We start from the raw sequence: 18,239 nt of genomic DNA, 5'->3' as shown, positions 1-18,239 counted from the left end.
TTCTACAAAGGCCCATTCCACCCTGTCATAGGCCTTACTTATGTCCAATTTGAGAGCCATGAACCCTTTCTTGCCTTTCATCCTCGTTGCCATTGAATGAAGAATTTCATAAGCAACTAAAGTGTTGTCTGAAATAAGTCTTCCAGGTACAAATGCACTTTGGTTTGCTGAGATGATCCTAGGCAAGATGAGTTTCATCCTGTTTGCCATTGTTTTTGAAACCACTTTGTATAGGACATTGCATAGACTAATAGGTCTGAATTCCGTTACTTTCTTTGGCCTTTTAACCTTTGGAATGAGGGCTATATAAGTATCATTGACCTTTTTAAGAGAACCCCCTTTGTTTAGGACACCCAGAGCATAATCACTCACCTCTTTTCCAACCAATTTCCAATGTTTTTGGTAAAAGTGGGCTGGGAATCCATCAGGTCCAGGAGATCCTAATGGATTCATTTGGAAAATGGCATTCCTGACCTCCTCTGCAGTAAAGGGTGCAACTAAAACCTCCTTCATTGTTTGACTGATTTTTGGCTTGAGAGCATTGAGGCATACATCGATATTAAATGGCAAAGAAGAACTAAAGAGGTTAGAGAAGAAACCTGTGAAGATGCCACCTATCTCTCCCTGTTCAGAGGTAGTTCTGCCCGTGTCATCATCTATGGATGTGATAGCATTTGTCTTTTTTCTTTGGTTCGCTTGCATATGGAAATATGTTGTATTTCTATCCCCCTTTCTCAGCCAATGTTGTTTAGCTCTCTGCCTCCATTTCATGTTAGTTTCGGCCAGGGACTTTTCAGCCTTCTCTTGCATTTGTCTCATAGCATCAATATGTTCCCCATCTCCATTATCTTGTAAATGACTAATCTTAGCCCACATTCGAGAATTCTTTTGCAGTTCAGCTCTGCTGTGATTTTTCTCCCATTTGGTTAGGCCTTTTTGACAGATTTCCAGCTTAGTTCTCAGATCTTCAGCTAAATCCCCTCCCACTCCCATTTTAGACCATGCTTGTTCTACAACATGACCACAGCCTTCTCTGATGTCCCAAGCAGCCTCGTATTTAAAAACTTTTTTTTTCCTACTTCCCCTTCCACCATTATGAAGAATTGAGGTACTTAGTGGTGAGTGATCAGACTTGATAGCTGCCATCACATTACATACTGCAGAAGGAAAAAGATCAAACCACTCTCTGTTGGCCATTACTCTATCTATCCTTTCTTTTGTAAAGCCCCTACCCCTTCTGTTATTAGACCACGTGAACTTTTGACCAATATAAGTAATGTCTCTAATACCACAGTGTACTAGTGCCTGTCTAAAGTCCTCTATCTGTTTGTAGGGTCGGCCCGGCCCTCCTACTTTCTCTCTTTGGTGGAGGATCTCATTAAAATCACCTGCACACACCCAAGGTACCACCGGATCAGGTTTTAGCAGTTGTAGTAACTCCCAACTCCCTTTCCTTTTGCCTACTTCAGGATGCCCATAGAAACCAGTAAATTGCCATGGCCTGCTGTCCTTTTCACTAATGATACTGGCACTTATATGCCACCTAGTGTAACTAATAATTCTGACTTGCCACCCCTCCTTCCAGAGTAATGCTAAGCCCCCACTCAGGCCCACACTGTCAACAACAAAACACCCATCCAGCTTTAGGGACTGTCTAACCATTTCCATTCTATTCTTATTAGACTTAGTTTCCACAAGGAACACTAAGCTGGGACACTTATCCTTAGTAAGATTTCTAAGGATTCGAATTGTTCGAGGGTTCCCAAGCCCCCGACAATTCCACGATAGGAGACTCATTTGGGGTGGCAGTGCTGGGAGCCAGCCACTGCCTTATCATTTTGATTCTCTTTGCCTCCTCCATTGTACCTGGTCTTTTTAACAGGATAGACCCCCTCCTTTTCACCACCCATCCCCCTTTTCTTTTGGCCATTTTCCTGATGGTTGCTGATGATCTCACTCAACGTGCTCTGGATATCCAATTTGCTCCTGGCCTTCCTTTTCCACCTCCCCTTGCTACTCATGGTATTTGTGTGAGGATTAGTCTGGGCTGGCTCCACATCAGTGGAATTGTCCCTCTATGGCAGTGTATGACCTTGGGCTTCAGAAAAGTTAGGTTTGACTTCTAGATGTAGTCCCTTCTCCCTTTGACTGGTGGCTTGGATTATTGTTGGACTTAGTTCCATGTACTGGAAGGTTTGGTTATTGCTCATATCCGTATCTTGGTCAAGGTCCATCAAACACCTTAAGCCAATAGGATCGGGGAAGGCTTCCACCTGATCAGGAGTACTTCTATCCTGATTGTACCTTTCTTTACTTCCATGTACGTTATGCTCTCTAGTCTTTTTGTAAAAGGTACCAGGCTGTTCCTCAGGTTCATGGGAATTGTTTCTAGTAGGATTTTGTTGGCAAGGCATTACTCTAATGCCTCCCTCGAGTCCAGTAGGATCTAAATCCCTCTCTTCCTCAGCCACGACCTCAGGTATGTTTTTTTTTTTCAATACTCTCCTGCTGATCTGGTTTTTCACCCCCTACATCCATTTTCCTTGTAGTTTTATGATCACTCTGTTCCTCTTTATCAGGTTTACCCCCATATTTACGTTTATCAAAGATCGAAGTGTTCATTGGCTGGGCCCTGAGCCACGGACCATACTGCAGTTTTTGTTTTTCTTCACCTTGTGCTTCAAAAAATGGCCTTCCACAGACTCTTCCCTTATGAAATAAAACCCCACAGTGGAAACAAAGATTCTGCAGGCGTTCATATTTAAAAGAAATCCACAGTTTCTGGTTTTCGAAGACTAACCATATACCTCGTAGGAGAGGTTTATGAAGGTCAATAGCCACCCGGACTCGAAGGCAGCGGCCCCACGCTGATCCATTTGAATCAGCATCTACTTGTATCACTCGACCAATGCTTTCCCCAATCTGTATCCCCATCTCTTCGCTCATAGCAGCCAGAGGTACATTATAACATTGGACCCAGAAAGGTTCATATTGGAAGTTAACGGCATTAATAGACATCGATTCATCCACCTCTTGTATGGTTAGGAGGTTTCTGTCGAAGCACCACGGCCTCCCACTCAAGACCTTGTCTTTATCCTTTTTACTTTGGAATTCTATGAGGAAGCACTGCTCATTCAGATCCTTGAAACGAACCCAACCATCTAGCCTCCATATCTGTGACATAGTAGATCTGAAAGCCTCGTTATTTACTCCTCTTTCAGAGAGAACTCTACCAATGATGCAAAGTTTTCCTCTTATAGAACTGTTTGTGTTTCCCACCTCAGTCTTGAAATGCACTACAGTTGTTTCTTCCCGTGACAAATGTAGGTTTTCCCATTGCTTTGTTAAGTCATTATCGGCCATATCTCCTTTTCCACTGACTACGAAGACGAGATCTCAACCAGTGAGCTGAAGCCGACTGTCGAAGAACAGCGGCACTAAACCCTACTCACGCTCGAGAGAGAAGAGAGAGAGAGGGACCGATTTTTCCTCGACTGTTCTCAGAAGACTCGTGGCCTTGAACATAATGCGATGATGGATAGAGAAAAAGCTTGCACTTTTCTTTGCTTACGAACCGATGCAGATTCATGGGGATATTGGGTTGTGTAATTATAATGCAGGCCATATCTGGTGCATGCCTCTTGTCGTTGTCGCTGCCAACTCATTCAAAGGAGGGATGAATCCCGAAAAAATAACACCGACAAATGACTTGCACAAGCTTTTAAATAGACGTAGAGATTTCACGCATTTATAAAAAGAAAAATACTTTATATAAAGATAACATAAAAATAAATTTTATAATTAATATGAATTAATATGATATCTTAGATTATAAAATTATTTTTATTGTTAAATATATCTATTGTATTGTATGAAATTATATGAGTTTGTTACTTAATTTTTATAAAAAAAAATTTATACTCATAATAAATTCCATAAAAATAGTGTGTTGATACACCGAACTTGCATGTATTGAAAACTCATTAATGAGCCTATAAGAAAAATTAAATCATGCCGTTCCAAGTTATAAAGGTGACATAATTGCTTGGGACACGGGGTCTATTTACACCGACACACGTGAAATGCGAACATTAAATGTACTATTTATGTGAAAGTTCGTTGATACAAGTCATCAGGAGGTTTAGGTGGTGAATTCAGGTAAAAATTAAAAATTAAATGAAATATTATTATTATTATTTTATAATTAAAAAAAGTTGAATTGTTTAATATTTTATATAAAAAATTAAAAAAATTATTATAATAAAATGAGATAAATTAAAATGAATTTTGTAGATTTGTGAAGTAAGAAAAGAGAAAGAAACCAGGCCCACTTTACATAAAGTTAAGGTCCGTACTCCGTAGTCTACAAACTCTTGGGCTGGCCTTCCAAGTTAACAAATGACTTTAAAGTTCATGGCCCTCCTTTCTTTGTTTTTTGTTTTTTATATTATTGATGCATTAAAGACAAACTATTTTCTACTCTATCACCTCGAAGTAAATAAATGAAAAGTTCTCCATAGTAATTGTCAAAAACACACCAAAAATATATATAAATATATATATATATTTGGATTTAATCTCGTCGATCTCAATACTATTTTCTCTCTGGCTTTGACGTTAGGTTTTGGAGTGCAATTTCGCCCATGGCTGCTGCCGTGGCTCCACCGGGGCCATCGGTGATGTCTGGGCGGCAGAGAACCTTCGCTGATCTGGTGGCTCAGACCCCCCAACCTCTGCCGGAGGTGGACATTCCTTTTCGTCCGGCGAAATTAATTGATGGGGAATATTGTGTGATGTTTTCAAAGGAGGAGATTGACCGATCGGCTGCCCCTTTTCGTTTCTCTATGGTTCTGAAATTCCTAAAGCAGAGACCCTCTCTAGATGTGATTCGGGCTTTCATACGGAGTAGATGGGGGTTGGATGCTCAACCAGTTGTTTCAGCAATGAGAAGGGCCCGTAATGTTTTCGTCCGATTCTCTAACGAAGGGGATTTTGTGAAGGCTTTGTCCAGGGAAGCCACTGATATTGAAGGAGTGCCCTACCGTGGATTTCGTTGGAAACCGGATTTTGAAGAGAATTCAGAACCTGCATCAGTACCGGTCTGGGTATTTTTACCTGGTTTGCCCCCTAATTTTTACCATGAATCTTGTTTGAGAAATATTGTTGCTCCAGTTGGTCGGTTCCTACGCCGAGATAATGCTACCCGATGTGCTACAAAAACTGATGGAGCTAGAGTGTGTTTGGAAATTGATGCTGGAAAACCACCAATTCACGGCATCTGGATAGGCACTCCGCAGCAAGAATGCAGTTGGTATATTGACATTGAGTATGAGACTTTGCCCGCTTACTGTAATAGATGTAAAATGCAGGGACACAATTTGAAGCTATGTAAATGGAAGGATGGGTCAAGTCTGGACCGAAAGATTGGTGAAAAAATGATTAAAGTGTGGAAGCCTTTGAAACCAGAAGGGAAAGGAAAGCAACACGTAGAGATAGGTATGAATGCTGTGTTGACAAATATTGAGGATACAGGGGAGGCTGGGCAAAGTAGTTTGCCGGTGGAGATTAATTTAGAGGAAAATGGCAAAGCAGTGGTTTCGGTTGGTGAGACGCAAACAGCAGGGGACTTAGCTGAAAAACAGAACACTGAAATTGTTACAGGGATACAGGATATTATGAAGTTGCCTAGTGAGCAGAGGAATACGGAAACTCAGTCTACTGATTTCGAAAAGGCAGTAGGGGATACTCACGTGTCTGGAAATGTAGGGGCTAGTCTTGGGATATTAGGGACTGTTGGGAGTAATGTAAAGGGGCAGATTGGTAGTATAGATATGATGATGTCGAGGCAAGAACAGGTGGAGATTGAGAATATTTCAGGAAAAAATCTGAATGGTGGTTCTGTGGATATTGAAAATGTTGAGATTAATCTGATTGGGTTGGAAAGGTCTACGCTGGAGGTTAGTAATGAACCTAGTGATCAACCCGTGAGGAATTCAAAATTTGATGCTGTGGTGATTGAGGACTGGAATGAAGAGGAGGAAGAGGATAATGGGTTAGTAGAGAAGTTCCAGGAGAATCAGAATTTTGGGAATTCGGTAAATGAGGAGTTGGAATCTTTGGATATGAATGGTAAAGATGTTTGTGGGTCTGAGCCAGAGAAAGAGTATGGGGAGCATCTTGGAAAAAATAAAATCTACCTATCGGATAATGATACAAAAAAAAATGGGAAGATCTTGGCTAAAGGGCGACGTTTGCTTCGAAGTTCGACACGGGTTCCTAGCAAACCCATTCGCATGAATTTATGATTTGCAACCCTATGTTCTGGAATATCCGGGGACTCAAATCGTCTCGGAGGAGGTTGTGTAAATTGGTAAGGAAGTTGAACTTGAATTTTCTTATGTTAGCTGAGCCGTTTGCTGATGATCAAAGAATGGTTGCATTGAAACATTTTTTGAAATTTGATTGCTGTTTTTCTAATTTATGCGTTGGTGGTAAACTCTGGTTATTATGGAAAGAAGATTTGCATATATCGGTTGTTAGTTATAGTGCCCAGCATGTGACTATCTCTATGTGTATGGATAATCGGAATTTTGTTGTTTCTGTGGTGTATGCCAAGTGTAATCATGTAGAAAGAAGAGAACTCTGGAGAGTGCTACAATTAGACGCGGTCCAAGATGAACCTTGGTTATGCCTAGGTGATTTTAATACTATTCGAGGGGAGGAGGAACACTGTGGTGGTAGACCAAGACTGAGAACTGCAATTGATGAGTTTAATGAGTTTATTGAGAATTATGGTTTCATTGAAATGAAAACGGTTGGTAGTAAATTCTCTTGGTGTAATGGCCAGAGGGGTTTAGCTCGGAGTTGGTCGAAATTAGACAGATGCTTAATGAATGTTGTGGCTGCGGATGTTTTTCCTAATGCGTGCTGTAAATATATGGCTCGCTCAACTTCTGATCATACACCTCTGTCTTTTGTGTTTAAGAATTTGGGTACTCGTTATGGGCCTTCTTCCTTTAAATTTCAACAAATGTGGGTGTCTCATAGCAACTTTTTGAATGTGGTTAAGGAAAATTGGTCCACAGCGGGTGATACTATGGGGCTTATCGGTCTTGCTAAAAAGTTGAAGAAGTTGAAAATAATTTTGAAGGATTGGAATCTACATATCTTTGGGCATACTGAGACGAATATACAAGCTTTGGAAAATAAAATTGAACAGCTAGAAACTAATCTTCAGGTGGGTTTTTCAGAAAATGTAGAGCGGGATCTTCTAGTGGCCAAGGAAGATCTTGAGATGTGGATGCAAAGAGAAGAAACTAGGCTCTCACAACAGGTGAAGCTTAGGTGGATGGAAAAAGGTGAGGCTTCAGCTCAGTTTTTTAAAACCTTTGCTTCTTTAAAAAAGCCCATAGTGCAGGAAATGAGGTGTCCTGATGGGACGTGTTTGGAATCCCCTGAAAATATTCATTCAGGGGCTGTGGATTATTTTAATTTGTTTCTACAGGCTCGGGCTCGGAGAGAGCTTCCTGATTTATCATATTTGGTACAAAAGTCCATTCTTGAGGAGGAAAATGATAACCTCCTTCAGCTCCCTTCGATCCAAGAAGTAAAAGAGGCTATGTTTTCCATTCCGGTTGACAGTAGTCCGGGTCCAGATGGCTTTGGTTCTGGTTTCTATAGAGCTTGCTGGGATATTGTTGAAGATGATGTAGTGGCAGCGGTTCGGGATTTTTTCATTGGAAATTCTATGCCGAGATTCTATTCAGCGTCTTATATTGCTCTCATTCCGAAAATGCCGAAGCCTACTGGTTTTGATAAGTTCCGTCCTATCAGCTTATGTTCAGTGGTGTACAAAGTGTTTTCCAAAATCCTGGTTTGCAGATTATCCCCTATTCTGAATAAAATTATCTCTCCGGAACAAGGTGCTTTTCTTCCTGGGAGAAGTATCTTTGAAAATATTTTTTTGGCTCAAGAAATGATACACATGCTTAACAAGAAGGTTAGAGGAGGTAATACTGTTATTAAAATAGACATGGCCAAGGCATACGACAGTGTAGATTGGGACTTCTTAATTCATGTTATGGCTTCGTTTGGGTTTTCTGAGCGGTTCTGTAGCTTGGTCAGAACTTGTATTTCAACTCCTTGGTTCTCGGTGGTTATGAATGGTTCGGTTAAGGGTTTTTTCTCTAGTGGGCGTGGATTGCGTCAAGGTGACCCTCTTTCGCCTTATTTGTTTATCCTCGTTGAGGAGGTCCTTTCCAGACTTATAAAGCACAAGTTCATTAATGGGAATATTGTCCCGTTCTCGCATCCCCGAGGTACACCTCTAGTTTCTCATCTTTTATATGCTGATGATATTGTGTTATTTGTGAATGGTGGTAGATCTTCTCTTCAAGAAGTCAGGGATATTTTTGTGACATATGAAGAATGGTCTGGTCAAATGGTGAGCAAGGAAAAATCTTGTATTTTTTTCTCTAAACATGCGACTGTGGCTCGGAAAAGGAGCTCGTTAATGTTGACATCTTTCTCTGAAGGGTTTTTCCCGGTAAAGTATTTGGGTGTTCCTCTTATGGTAGGTCGGATGAAACTTTCGTATTTTGATGATTTCTTGTGTTGCATTAGACAGAAATTGGAAGGATGGCAGAATCGTTTTTTATCCTCGGGAACCCGCCTTCTTTTATTAAGACATGTTCTTGCTAGTATGCCTATTCATTTATTATCTGTTTTGCATGCTCCTAAGGCTGTCATGACAGCCTTAAATCGTATTATGAGTAATTTCTTCTGGGGTTCTTGGAATGGAAAGCAAAAGCGTAAATGGGTGGCTTGGGAAAAGATTTGTTCTCCGATTCGAGAAGGGGGTTTGGGTCTTCGGAAATTAAAGGAAGTTCAAGATTCTTTGTTTATGAAGCTTGCTTGGAATTTGTTGACAGGTGACTCATTATGGGTTAATTTTTTCAAGCAAAAGTATGTAAAGAATCAGCATGTGACGTTGGTAGACCCACGGAAAGGAACCATATTTTGGAAGCACATTTTGGGTATGGTTCCAAAGGTTTTGGGTAATTCTTGGTGGCGAGTTCGAAATGGTGATGTGTCTTTTTGGAGAGATCCTTGGCTAAAATCGGGAGCTCTATTTCATTCTTGTGCGATTATTGAATATCCCTTGCTAAGAGTAAGGGAATGTAGGATTCAACATGGATGGGATGTGGAGTTGTTATATCATTTGGTGGGGGAAGTCAAAATGGAAGAAATTCTAAATTGCCTAGGGGAACAAAAAGAGGGTGGGGATTTATTGATTTGGAAGCCAAATCTGAATGGGGTTTTTTCATCGAAGTCGGCTTGGGATTGTGTTCGTGTTCGTGCACCGAAATCTGAATGGGCTTCTTGGATTTGGCACTCAGCGCTTCCAAAAAAATATTCAGTTACTATTTGGAAGGCTTTTAATTCTAGCCTTTCTGTTGATAGTAGAATTAGCTCTTTGGGCATCCCTTTGGTTTCTAAGTGTGAATGTTGTACACAGGGGTGTGTGGAAGATCAGGATCATGTTCTTGCAACTGGGAAGATTGCTGGCACTATATGGAGGTATGCCTCTCTACAGCTGGGGATTCCATATGACCCTCAGAGATCATGGAGAGCAACTGTGGAAGTATGGTTTCGGCGTGCGACTCAGTCGACTCAAAAAGGTACTTTAATTGCTCTTATTCCTATTATTGTGACTTGGTCTCTTTGGGTGTGGAGATGTAAAGCACGTATGGAAGGTAAAAGAGTTGCTGTGAGTTCCCTCTGGAGTTCTATCAAGGCGGCAGTTGCATGGGTGGGAGTACGCCTACGTGCTAGTAGAAAGATGAATGATGGAGATGAAAAAGTGTTAAATTTTTTTTCTATTCCTTTGAAACCCGGGAAGAGAAAGGAAATTCAGTTTGTGCGATGGGTGAAACCGGCTGTGGGTTGGTTCAAATTAAATGTGGATGGGAGCTCGTTGGGAAATCCAGGACGTATGGGTGCAGGGGGTACTATTCGAGATGAGAAGGGGAATCTTAATTGGGCCTTCGCAAAATATCTGGGTCATGGCTCTAATAATGAAGCTGAGCTTATTGCCCTTTTTTATGGTCTCCAATACTGTAAGGAACTATTCATTCGAAGAGTGGAGGTTGAACTAGATTCGTTGCTGGTGGTTCATTGGTTAGAAAAAGGGAGGTGTGGTATATGGTATCTTGAAGATTACTGGGAAAAGATTCAGTCGATGATTGCTACTTTGGAGTTTAAGGTAAAACATACTTATCGAGAAGGCAATGCAGGAGCTGATTTTTTGGCTCGTATGGCTTCGGATCAGAAAAATGGTACGTGGAATTCGTATCATGAAGTGCCTCATTTGCTCAAAGGGATCCTGAAAGTTGATAAACTTGGCATCCCAGCGATTCGTCTATAGGTTTTAATAAGGAGTTTTGTTTATTAGTGCACCAGGTTTTTTCTTATGTTGGTTTTTTGCAGGTTTGTTTTGTTTTTTGTTTTAGGTTTGTTGGTTTTTTTTCGGTTGGTTTGTTTTTTTTCAACACTTGGTTTTGGGTTTGGTTAATGCTATCTTGTATACCCCCAAGTGTTTTATTGTTACCACGGTATTCCTCCGCCATAAGTGAGGCTATTATTAATAAACTTGGGACAGGGCTGCTATGTGGGTGGCTACTGGCTCTTCGGTAAAAAAAAAAAAAAAAAAAAAAAAAAGAATCGTTATTTTGAAAAATAAGAGATATTAATTTTAAGTTATCGTTAGGTAACACAAATCATTTCATTTTATCTAATTATTATAATTTTTTTAAATTCTTACACAAAATACAATAAACAATTCAACTTTTCTAAATCTTAAAATAAAAATAATATTCTAATAATATTTTATTCAACTTTCAACTTTTATTTCATATCATCTCATCTATATAACTAAACAGAAGTTGTCTAACTTGGGGTTGTTATCAAGGCATCCTAAGCTTTTTAAAAATTAAAAAAACATAAAAATATCATGAGTAAATTTATTTGAGTCGTGCTACGTACAGTTCCCTTCGGGGCTTGCGTGCGCACGAAAAGGGTGTATAGGTCATTTCTCTACAATTTGGTTCAAATATCAAAAATAGCCCTGACTTCATCTTCCCCTTTCTTACGGGCGATAATTTCTGCAATTCAGTTTTTGCCCAAACAGACTATGCTCTCTGCCATTCAGGTTCCCAGTGTATTTCTGTCCACACGTCAACTTGCTCAGCTCCTGCATAACAATCGGTCTATGAAGCTCCTCCTCCACCACCACCGTCAACTTGTGTAGCTCCCTGTGCAAAGCTTTGCAGCAACCAAGTTCCACCTAGCCTGCACCACCAAAATCTCCCTCTGCCAGTCGAGTTCCTCTGCGGCGCTCCACCGTCACTGTTGGCCTTTGCAGTTCCTTGTGCAAAGTTGTGTTGTTGTTTTAGTCGGCATGTGCAGCCCGCACCATCAAAATACATTTTGTTAATCTCACTCTTGGCGTTCAAATTTCTATTTATGAGCCCAATAAAAACATTTGTAAATTTCATTATTGTCCCAGTTCACAAAATTCTTTTATGATAATGTGAAATTGATGTTGTAGGCATGGGAGAGTGTGGAAAAAGCTCTTATAAGACTAGGAAAGTGCTTCAAGAGTTGCATGTATCAAGTGTGGGTTCTGGATTTGGTTATCTAAAAGCGGCTTGTTCTGACCTTGAGAAAATAATGAAGCTAAAAAAAATAGAGGTTGAATTTTTTTAGGCATCCCTCAGAGCGAAAGCAGCTTCTCTTCAGCAAATTTTCTTCTTGTTACACTATAAGAAAAATGATTTTTTGTCACTTAAATTGAATGCGAAAAACATAAAATGGTTGCCAAAGTTTTTTTTTACAACTATTTTGCATTTTTTGCATTCAATTTAAGTGACACAAAAACTATTTTTCTTGTAGTGTTATCTGATATTTGTTCAAGAATAACTGAGACTAGTGACTCCCACTTGACTTTCTCACTGTTTTGAATCTTCGTTTGAGAAGGGAAATAATGGCAATGAAGATGACCATAAGAAAGAACAAAGAGCGAGAAATTTGTGGGAGTTTTGAATATAGTCTGCAAACCCAAGAGAGAAAGAGACTAAGGAAGGGGACGATGGTTTCATTCAATACGCACCGTTCCTATACATGAGAATTTTTAACTTAAATCAAACGAACCGTTTGATTTCTATATTTCCATGTTAGTCGTGCACGAGCAATCCTCAACAGGGGACTGCATAAAGAATTATTTAATTTATTTATTAACACATCAAACACATTATCACTATAAATATCTATCGCATTAACTCTCGATAATTTATTTATATAATTATTATAATAAATTTCAATAATAAATAGTATATATTCATTTTAAGTTATATATAAATAGGGAAAACTTATGTAAGCTATATACCGTCCATGACAGTGTTGTACGTACGTAGCCTGCTTAAGTTGCCACAAGCTGTAGCTGCATGGTTTCCACGTCGTTTTTTTATTCCCCACGTGTAAGCCTTTAAGCACTCTGGATCACTTTGGCCACCCTTCCACCGAATTAAAAACAAATTCAAGAAAATTTCCCAAAATTTAAAACCTAATCATCAAGATCAGTAACACGCGTTTGCTTCCCGTCAACTCCATTCTCGATCTGCTTGATCATTTCCATCTTCAGACATGTCTACTGCATCACAATCTTCTTCCTTGCCCACATCAGGTGATTGCTTAAACTCCTTAAGATCAGTAGTAGACGTTCTAATTAATTAGTTAGTTTTTACTCATCTCTGTACTTGTAATAATTCTGCTATGGCACAGACACTCTGAAGGATATATTCCTTTGGAGAAGAAAGAAGCTGAGTGTGGCGGTTCTTTCTGTAGCAACAGTAATATGGGTGCTTATGGAAGTGTATCAATTCAATTTCATCACTGTTATTTCATGGACAGCCATGTTCGTTGTTGTTGCACTTTTCCTCTGGGTCAATATTCTCAGGCTTCTTGGCAAGTAAGCCAGCTCTGATCTCCCACAGTCAATCAAAACCCTTCCTGTATAATTCTTTTGAATGGGATATTTGCGTGCGTGCTGCTATTATAAGATAGTATTCGATGATCTTTTTGAATTTTAGAGAGCCGCCAAACATGTCGGGTTTGGAAATTCCAAAGGAATCGGCTATTGAAACGGCGAATTGCGTTCGAGCATGGATTGAAGAAGGCATCCGGTGGGTGTTCCGAGTGAGTGCAGAGAGAGACTGGTTTGCCTTTGCCGGAACTGTCTCTGGTTTGTGGTTACTTTCCTACGTGGGAAAGTTCTTCGATCTTCTAACATTTCTCTACATAGGTACGTACAATCCCTTTAAAGAGAATTCCCTCCACTCTCTCTCTCACTCTTTCAAGTGGGATTAATAATCTGTGATCAACTTGCAGGTATTATAATGGGCATGACTGTTCCTGCATTATATATCAAGTACGAGGAGCAGATAAAGAGGATATGGGAGAGGGTGAAGGTGCAATGCAGAAGATTATACGACATGGTTGACGAGAAAGTGGTTAAGAACTTGAAGAACAGGGTCCTCAAAATGAAGGAGGTGGAAAAGGAGAAGAAGGCCTAATAGATAGTACTTCCTTCACTGGGAAAAGGCCGGCCGTGTATGTATATGATCATCATCTTCATGATTGCTTTGTTGGGAGGCATTTGGGTAATTGGAGTGCTTACTAATTCCTCGCGTAATTTAAACTTCGTTTTGTATAAATCAGTAAGGCTATGATTAATTATATATGTGATAAAAAATAATTAAGGTGGTTTGTAAGCTGATCATTGTATATATATACACGTATATATTATATTGTTTTTCCATCTTTTTCATCATTATCATTTAGGGCCATTAAAAAGAAAATTATTTACAAATTAGGGTGAAAATTTAAATTAATTTTTTTTTTTCATTGATGTAGACTATATAAATAGAAATTTATGTGTAGAATAAATTTTATGTGCAGTCACTTTTACGTATTCGCTAGAATACATACTTCAGGTTGCATTACTTTTTTTTAATATAAAATAATTATTTTAACTAATTTAATTAATTATTTCAGTGGATTACATAAAGAGGATGTAAAAGTGATTTTTAATTTACAAAATTAAAAAATAAAAAATAAAAAATAAATAAATAAAGAGGAAGAGAATGACGCAAGAGAGAGATTGCTTGAAAGAAGGACGGAGCGGTTTTCAGCTTTTAAATTTGATTAAGGATAATTATAATGAGTAAACATAATTATTCAACTGGATCCGTGGCGCAATGGTAGCGCGTCTGACTCCAGATCAGAAGGTTGCGTGTTCGATTCACGTCGGGTTCAGAACTTCAAATCCCCTTTTATTTTTACCCTACTTTCCTTTGATTCGCTGCAACAGGGTGGGTAGATCGAATTGGGGAAAGAACAGTTTCCCAATTTTTTATTTTATTTATTTATTGATTATTATTATTATATATTTTTTTTCCAAAAGCCAATTCGCTTGATATTGCCGGTGAACATGGACCCTACGAATAATCGAAGAAGCTTCATGCCATGAAACCAGCCAAATTGTTTTTCTTTTTTTAATAAAAATAAAAAGGAGATGAGGTTTTGGAAAAGATCCAGCTGTAGCAATATCGGCAGAATGTACTCTTATTTTCCCTAAAAAATAAAAATAGTAGTATTGAGGATGGAAAACAGAGAGGAAAGTTTTTATCCAAAGGACCAAAAGTTACCTACGTTGAGAAAAAGTAAGATAAAAGATTAAATAAAATACTTTAATCACAAAGAGATTATTTAAAAATAATTTTATAAATTGATATAATTTAATTTAGTTAGTTAGATTGTAAAATTATTTGTATTATAAAATAAATCTAACTGATTAGATAAAATTACGTTAATTTACAAGATTGTTTCGAATAATTCTATTGTAGATGTGACAGAACTCAAAAATAAAATATGATTACTGGATCAAAGAAGCACGTGATTTTATTCTGACAAAGATAGTGTACATGAGATTAATACATGAGAGAGATTTGTATAAAATTTAAATATAAAGCGTTATACGTTGGTTTTTTTTTAAAAAAAAAAAAAGAAAAAAGAAAAAAGCATTTTACTATGAATATATATATATAAAAAATTAATTTATTTTGATGGAATTTACATTTTTATAAAAAGATATGCTTTAACCATAAAAAAATTTATAAGAATAAATTCATAAAATGACATAATTTAATGTGATACATTGTATTATAGAACTGTTTTTATTATAAAATAAATTAATACTGAGATATGTTAATTTATAAATTTATTTTATAAAATCTTTTTATAATTATAGAGTTTCTCTTGTGTAAAAGATGACGTCTCAAGTATGCCGCGGGGAATATACTAATATTACTATCATAGAATGGCACTGGCGCATGCCTAGTCGTGGTCGTCGGCGTGTCGTGGCCAACTCATTCAACGAATTAAAGTTTGGAATACGAATCGGAAGTCTTCTAGAAAAGAGGTGGTTAATGTTGCTGCCAATTCTTTCAGAAAAATCGTCGCTTTGCTGCTACGCAATCAATCTTATATATACAAATGAACGAGTCAACTCGCTTTGTGCGTTTCACTACCAACTATATGAATATTTGCAACCAACGAAATGGGAGGACGGTGTGGGAGTGCTCGATAAAATTTCAATGATTAAGAAGCTGCGTGCTATGAAACCAACTAAATTGTCTTTTTATTTTTATTTTTTTATTTTTTTATTTTTAAATAAAAAGGAGATGAGGTTCATGTTGGAGAAGATCCAGCTGTAGCAATGGCAGCAGAATGTATTTGTTTTCCTTAAAAATAAAAATAGTATTAACGAAGAAAAAAATGGAAAATGTTACTTAAAACAATAAAAACAATAGATAAAAATGACCGATTGAATTATTTATTTATTTATTTATTACTTAATAATCAAGAAAGTGAATATAAATGAATTGATATTTTTTTATTTTTTAAAAGTATTTAAAATTGTGTAAAAAATGATTAAAATAGAAGAAGGAAAAAAAATTACTTTTGCACTTAGGGCATCCTTATTGGCTTGGCCAAACGAGATGCTTGGCTAAATTTTACATAATTTGGTTCAAAAATCCTTCAAATTGGATTAGGCAAATCTAAAATAATTTAGACTTTTGCTACAGTGGTTGGCTAGAGATGGAACACCACTATTCATTCATCAAATATTAAAATATTAATTTCTTATTCTAAAAAAATAAATTAAATTAATTAGAATATAATTGACATTTAACATTTATAATATAATTATTATTAACATTTAATAATATTTTTTAATATTAATTGAATATAATATAATTATTATTAACATTTAACAATACTTTTTTTAATAATAATTTAATTAGAATATAATTACTATTAACATTTAATAATACTTCTTTGTAATATTAATTTAATATAATATAATTATTATTATTAACATTTAATAATACTTTTTTAATATTAATTTAATTAGAATATAATTATTATTAACATTTAATAATACTTTTTTAAATATTAATTTAATTAGAATATAATTACTATTAACATTTAATAATACTTTTTTAATATTAATTTAATTAGAATATAATTACTATTAACATTTAATAATATTTATAGTCGACAACTGATTTGATTTATATATTTCAAACCATATGAAGAAAGGTATATTAATTTTTATGCTTTCTAAATATTCATAGTATTTTATTTGGATATAATCTCTTTCTAATCGTGAGAAAGTAGAGAAAAACAAAAGTCTTTTCTGCTTATTTTCTTCTTTCATATAATCTTGTTTAAGATATTCTTTATTGATTTTGAATTCTTCTTTACTCAGGGCAAATATTTGGGAATCATCTCCAACTACCTGTGAATAGGTTGGAGAAGAAGGTTCAGGTTCTTTATTCTGATGAGGATTAGAAGAGGATGCTGAATCAGGATGATTAACTGAATATACAGGTGTATCAATAATATTTCCAGGAATAACTCCCCGGACTTGTGTATCTAGATTTTGTATTTTATTTCTAGAGACTGAAGTCATTGCAGATCTATTATCAAAATTTTGAGATCTATTCCTACTAATTGTAGATCGTGCTGTATGGTAACTGGAGGATGCTGGAGAAGAACAATGAGAAAATGATCTCCTAAAAGGTTGGAAGGCAATTTGGACTGTTCCGTCCTGGTTTTGATCTATATAATCTAAATCATCTTTAGAATTATTTTCTACATTCGGTAATGGAATAATATTTTCTAATTGCCATTCATTAGGAAGAGTAACCTGATTCCAATGAATTTGTTTAGGAATTTGTATACTAGAATTTGGTGTACTAGATTGTAATAATAATGTATAGCCCTTTGGACTAGTAATGAGAGCCTGTGGCTCTAATGTTGTTTTCATTAATTTATAATGGATTCTATATACTACAGTTAAAGGATGTGATCCTTTCATCATATGATAGCCATTTGTTTTAATATTTAATGTTAAGGCATGTAGAATATTAGAGTCAAATAATGAGAGTGAATAATTAGGATAACAGTTAAAATATACTGGGCCTTGGAATAAACTAGATTCAACCATGCCAAGTAATGAATCATGGAAATTATAATGTCTTCCATCTCTTAAACAGAGTAATACTGAAGCATTTAGTCCATTTCTGGTAAGTGGTTTTACAGCCACTTGTACTAATCCAATGTGTATAAATGAATATTTCTGTTCCTTATGGTGTTTAATGGCTTCTTTTGTTAATAGTTGTAATGATTCATAATCATTATTTAGGCTAATAGTCTTTTCTACTGTTTTAATTGTATAATTTGTGAGGAATGATAATTTTGAAGAAAAAGTTGAATATTTATATATTTGGTTTTTAGGTACATTAGGAATTGTCCAATCTTGTAAATTTCTTTCTATGTCTATAATGCTATAATCTTCTTGATTTACATTTTCAGTTTCTAAAAGTGTGTTAACCGTAGTTGGTATCAGAGCCAACGGTTATTATATATATAGTTATTATTATATCTATTTTATTTTATTGTTGTTTCATTCTGTTTATGTTTAATTTCATGATGAATTATTACGCACATAATGTTGGTTTCCGTGATCGCTATGAATTAAATTGTTTAGAATATAATTTGAGACTTGAATTAAATAATTTACAAGAAAGGATAAAACATCTTAAAGAAAAACA

General features: G+C 36.5%; 1 protein-coding gene and 1 non-coding gene across 2 annotated transcripts; both read left to right on the top strand.

Moving 5' to 3' along the window:
* The first annotated feature begins 12,580 nt into the window (after positions 1–12,580).
* LOC122306340 (reticulon-like protein B13) lies at positions 12,581–13,876 on the top strand. Its single transcript, XM_043118771.1, has 4 exons — positions 12,581–12,742; positions 12,841–13,027; positions 13,149–13,360; positions 13,447–13,876. The coding sequence occupies exons 1-4, from the start codon at positions 12,703–12,705 to the stop codon at positions 13,629–13,631; spliced, it is 624 nt and encodes a 207-aa protein (XP_042974705.1). The 5' UTR covers positions 12,581–12,702; the 3' UTR covers positions 13,632–13,876.
* Positions 13,877–14,301: 425 nt separating this feature from the next.
* On the top strand, positions 14,302–14,373 carry TRNAW-CCA. Its single transcript has one exon. It is a non-coding gene; the product is annotated as a tRNA-Trp (tRNA).
* Positions 14,374–18,239: the final 3,866 nt, after the last annotated feature.

This window comes from Carya illinoinensis, chromosome 1 (genome assembly GCF_018687715.1).
Source record: "Carya illinoinensis cultivar Pawnee chromosome 1, C.illinoinensisPawnee_v1, whole genome shotgun sequence".
Classification (NCBI taxonomy): domain Eukaryota; kingdom Viridiplantae; phylum Streptophyta; class Magnoliopsida; order Fagales; family Juglandaceae; genus Carya; species Carya illinoinensis.
The sequence above is the reverse complement of the archived record's forward strand: the minus strand, read 5'-3'. Positions and strand labels throughout refer to the sequence as shown.